Raw genomic sequence first — 5,083 nt, forward strand, 5'->3', positions numbered from 1 at the left:
TTAAAATTCCCTTGAATTATTGCTTTCCAAGGAGCTTTCCAGAGGTAAGGAGTCACCTAAACTATCCTCTGGATCAACGGTGAAGCCCTGGCTTTTTAATGTCTTATGAGCATTCATGAATTTCTGGAGGTACTTAGAGGTATATAGCCAGTGATGCTTCAAGACATCCTCCATTTCGTAGCATTTGGACTGCCTGGCATTCATTTTTCGGAACCTCCTAAACAGTTTGTTTCCAGACTCATTTCCTTCACTTGCCCAGGCCCCAATGGATCCATCTCTTTCAATGATTTCAGGAACATGAGCAAGGGTTTTGTGGAAATAATTTGTAATCTTGCCTTCATATCTGTACTTGAACTTTGTAGACAGGAGCTCAGCAAAACGCTGTGAATTGTAGCTGTACTGGCACAGCAGTTCTGGACACTCCTTGGCAGGGCATGAAGATCGCCACACTGGCTTCATTTTCAGGTAAAGGTCCATCAGTTCTTTTAGGGCTTCATGCCTTTCCTCACACTTTATTAATTCACATACTGCTTCTACTGTTTCTTTGGACATGAGCTTTCTGGCAAAATTTCCACTCATTCTCATCATAGGCTTTAGGTTCATCTTCTTCCTGAGGTGTTTGTCAAGAGTCAGTTGCCATCTCTTCCTCTCCTCTTTCGACACATCAGGTTTCTTATAAACTTCACCTATCTCCAGCTGGAAAATCCTGTAGAATTCGGTTGCATTGCCAATGTCGCAGTGCAGTGCATCTATGGAGGGAACTGTCTCAATAAAAGGTTTGGCTGAAACACCCTTCACTCTGTCACGGAGCTCATCAACAGACTCATGATAGGGGTTGGACCTCCATACTTCATACCGCTCCAAGTTCTCAGCATGGCTCCGTGTTATGGAGTGGAAAACCAAGTTCTGGGATGCCTCCAGTCGTGTGGCGTCACAAAGGGTACAGATGTAAGTGGAACCAGAGGCCTCCAGCCCTTCCACTTCCCGGACAAGTTTCTCATCGTATCCTGTACCCCTAAAGATGAATTTGAACGTTCTCAGGATGCCTCCCATTTCAAGCAGCAGCTCACTGGTTTTCATAGCCTCTCTTTCTGCTATGAGAGGACTCAGGATTGCCGTAAGAGTTTCGTGATCTGATTCATCAGCCAGCATGAGGCACAATGGCTTGCAACACAGCTCTGAATTGGGCTTTGCCTCCTCAAAGATCCTTATGTTTTCATCCCCGTGGACTATAGCAATGTTCATGATTGTGAAAGAAAAGCGAACAGCTTTCTCTGGAACAGCTGGCCCGCTTCCATGCTTCTCGCTGACATCTCCCATTCCATCACAGGACTCTTTTACTACCACAGTGAAAGGACCATGTAGATAGTCATCCATTTTTTTTGCTTTCATGCCTTCCAAGATGTCTTCCTCCATGTCCATCAAGGCAGAAACCAAGGCTGCATCATATCGAAATCTCTTTGCAATTGTGTCCACTGGGTAGTCATCGATTGAGAGTGGCAGCCCTGATAGTCCATCGATAATACCCACTTCTGTGTTAGTGGATACGTTTTTCAAGGGAGGTCTCCACTCAAATGGATGATAACCAGGTAGGAGGGCTTTCTCAGCAGTACGAAGAGCATGCAGTGGCTGGAAGATCTGCCTCCCAGTGACAGCTTTTACGGTTCTATACATTTTATGATATTGGCTACAGCTAAGAAATGTGTTGACTCGAATTGCCAAGCAGACAGCAGGATGAAGTCCAGATCCCCTCCCTTGCATTATAGCTTCCAACTCATCTGCTTGTCTGTGTTCATTTTTTGCCCTTAAAGCCAGCAGGAACAAAGTCATGCATACAGCCTTTATGTCGCCTCCCTCTTCTTTCTCAGCAAAAGCCTTGACTTGACATTTCAGTTCTCTCAGACGATGCTTTTGAGCTCTCCTGGTCAAAGACAGAAGATGCTGCCTCGGTCGGCCACCTTTATTTATGTGACTGTAAAGTTCTCGCTCCTTCATCAGCTTGTGGCTGGAGAGGTGTTGGCCATATTTGCCCAGCATAATCTCTTCATCGCATTCCTTTACTGGGCATCTTATTCCCAGGCTTTCAAGGATGCTGAGGAAGGATTTCACTGGGCTTACCAGATCAGTAGGAAAGCAAGGATACCAGCAGGAGGGACAATAGCTGCCCATAACTTTGATACATTTAAGGATGCAAGTTCTGCAAAACAAGTGTCTACATGTGGTTTCCACTGGATCTGCCAAAATGTGCTCACAAACCTGGCAAGAAATGGATTTAATGAAATCTGCTGGGTAGTCAACTGCAAGGAGCTTGATGCTGAGATGTATCTTACTACAACTGAGAATCTCTTTCATTAAGTTTTTGTTTTTCAGCTGTGCTTGGTTTATGAGGCCTTTGTTTACTCGAGTGCGTTCTGCAATGGTCTTCACCCGCTTGCCAAGCTGCACACTGGGTGTTTGGCTTTTTCTCTTGACACCCCGGCAGGTAGGATGGCACACAGCACAATTTGGGGAGTGGGGCTGCCACTCCATCGTGGTGTTCCTAGGAAAATATACTTCACACAGGGCATTACTGAACTTTCTATGGATAATACTCCAGCAGTTATGACAAAATCGAGTGGGATGGATGGTGTCAACATCCCCTCGCACATCAATCTTAAAAACCTTAGCGATAAGGTCAGGCCAAGAGGTTGCTTTTTTCTCTTTCTTTCTCAGAAGCCACAGGGTTTCTTGGTCCACTGGCCCATGTACTGGATGACTTCTCTTGTGGCAATCTGTTTTAAGTGATACTCCACAGATGCGGCAAAGTTGCTTCAGATTATTCTGATGAGTTTCATTTTCTTGTGTTTTCATGTCATTGGCTTCTTTCTCAAGTGCCTGCCTATGGCCCTTTAAGCCTGTCGGTGTCCAAATGGACTTTTCTTTTCTTGGAATTGTTTCATCTTTATGTACTAGAACATTTTTGTCTAAAGAAGCTACCTCTTCTACTTGCTCCTTATTTATGCATTGGGTGTCATCAGAAGGTGTTTTTTCAAATGATCGTAGTTTGAACAGCTTGAATTTCCACTCAGAAAATTTGGTATATGGATGCTGAATTTCTTCAGGCAAGTCCATTTTTGATGCTGCTGACATCTCCAGTCTCCTAAAAACCAGGACACCTGAGAAAAAGCGAGAAGCTGTTAGTTCATGTTCCAAAATAGAATAGTGGTGCCTGTGCGTAAAGCAAATACTTCTTAATAGAACAATTCTAATCACTTTGACTGAAAAAATATTTGAAAGTAAGTTATCTTACCCAAAGCAAACACTGAATAGGCCCAGATAAGGCCATCTGCTCAAAACCATGTGTAAATACTTGAACATGTTTTGACTTTGACCCTGAGGTAGGCACATGTCTATTAGGACACCAATACACATATATCAGTGCTAATATACATGTCTGCCTCATTCTCCTCATACCTGGCTCAGTTTACCCCTAGTAAGTCTGCTATAGGCAACTGAATTACAGACTGCGAGTTTGGTGACTTATGGTTCAGCTTATACAGAACTGAAAGATAAAATCTTGTTCATGTCATGCCGTATTATTTAAACCATCAAGACCACTGCTTTCTCACTGCTTTTTAGTCCTTTCTTCTGAACTTAAGTGTTTCCTGCACATCATTTTATATAGGCAGGGCTGCACACACTACTTGATCCCAATGCAGATTTTATTCAGGCCTTAGTTTTGCGAATGCTTTAGCATGTGCTTATTGAATGTGAGTAGCTTCACTAAAGCTGGAGGAATATATCCTGTTGATAAAAAATACTGTAATTACTGTGGATGTTATAGGAGATATGGCAATTTATACTAGCTGCAGATTTGCTCTAGAGAAAATAGTTATACATTTTAAGTTAGTCAACTGTTTAAGGACCCTGCTGGAAACTCTATTTTTAAGGATTACTTGTACTGGAAAGCTAAAATACTTCTTCAGATTCGACCCCAGATTTAGATTTCATGGAAAAAAAAAAAAGTAAAAATAATAACAATGTGGTTGTCATGGGTCTATTCTATTGTATAAATACAAGGCTTTCACCCCAAACACCGCAACATTGTGCTACTGCATCAGACATTAAAAAAATGACTAATCTACTTTTCACTACCTGCCTATGGGAAGTGCAAAAATAAACAAATTGTATAGAGAAGATTAGATTGCTGTTCCTAGTGCATTTTTTTGTTTACTAATCTGGTTGGTATGAGGTACAAAAATGAGGAAACTGTACATTAAGGCTCCAAAATTTGATGTAAATATTATGTGGGTGTAGTTTTGGTTCCTTTAGATGGTTTTATACACAAATTAGTACTTCATTTGACCTGCCAGAAATCTCTGTTCTGTGTCTATTCTGAATGTATCCTTCATACACCCAGCCCAAGGTCTAAAGTGACGATGCTGGGGATTCTTCTGAGATTTTTTCATTTATAACCTTTCCATAGAGCAGCATTTCAGCACATCCTTCAGAGCCCATCAGGAGAGGATCGCATGCTTTGATTAAGTTCCAGGTCCAGAATGACACATCAACCCACTCAGCTTTTGCCTTAAGAGTAGTGTTTAACTTCAAAATTGTTCATTAGGCCTTGGCAACAAAAAGCAAGCTTTGTTTTCTTCCCAGCGTCTCTTCATTTCCCCCCACCGAGAACAAGCTGCCCGTGCTGCCGTCCCCATCTGCCTGCACGGCTCCGTCCAGCTGCCTGCGCTGCTGTCGCCGCCCGCGCCGCCTCCCCTGCCGTCCTTCGCAGACCAAGCGTGGCGACGCGCTCGCTTGTGTCCTGCTCTCCTTACACCTGCGATGTGCAGCTGTGCCCAGGTGTGTTCAGAGCCGTGCTGCTGTCCCCCTTTCATGGCTTCATCCCACGGCAGACTTGGCAAAGTCTGTCCATGGAGCAATAACATGCTCGCCCCCAAATAGTCCTGCTATCCTACTGACATGTGCTCGATCACGTGCAGAGCATCTGAGTAGCTGGTTGTCCTGTGCTGCCTGCAGATCTTTCCCTCCAGCATGACACCCTTTGCCGTTCTGTGTAGCGATACTGCCTCCAGCAGCACCTTCGGCA

General features: G+C 43.7%; 1 protein-coding gene across 1 annotated transcript; it reads right to left on the reverse strand.

Annotated features, from left to right (window-relative positions):
* Positions 1-3,129, reverse strand: RAG1 (recombination activating 1). Its single transcript, XM_010215588.2, has one exon. The coding sequence runs from the start codon at positions 3,127-3,129 to the stop codon at positions 1-3; it is 3,129 nt and encodes a 1,042-aa protein (XP_010213890.2).
* Between the last annotated feature and the right edge of the window lie 1,954 nt (positions 3,130-5,083).

The sequence above is a fragment of the Tinamus guttatus genome, unplaced genomic scaffold (assembly GCF_059628265.1).
Source record: "Tinamus guttatus ecotype Peru unplaced genomic scaffold, ASM5962826v1 Tinamus_guttatus_pri_ptg000240l, whole genome shotgun sequence".
Lineage (NCBI taxonomy): Eukaryota > Metazoa > Chordata > Aves > Tinamiformes > Tinamidae > Tinamus > Tinamus guttatus.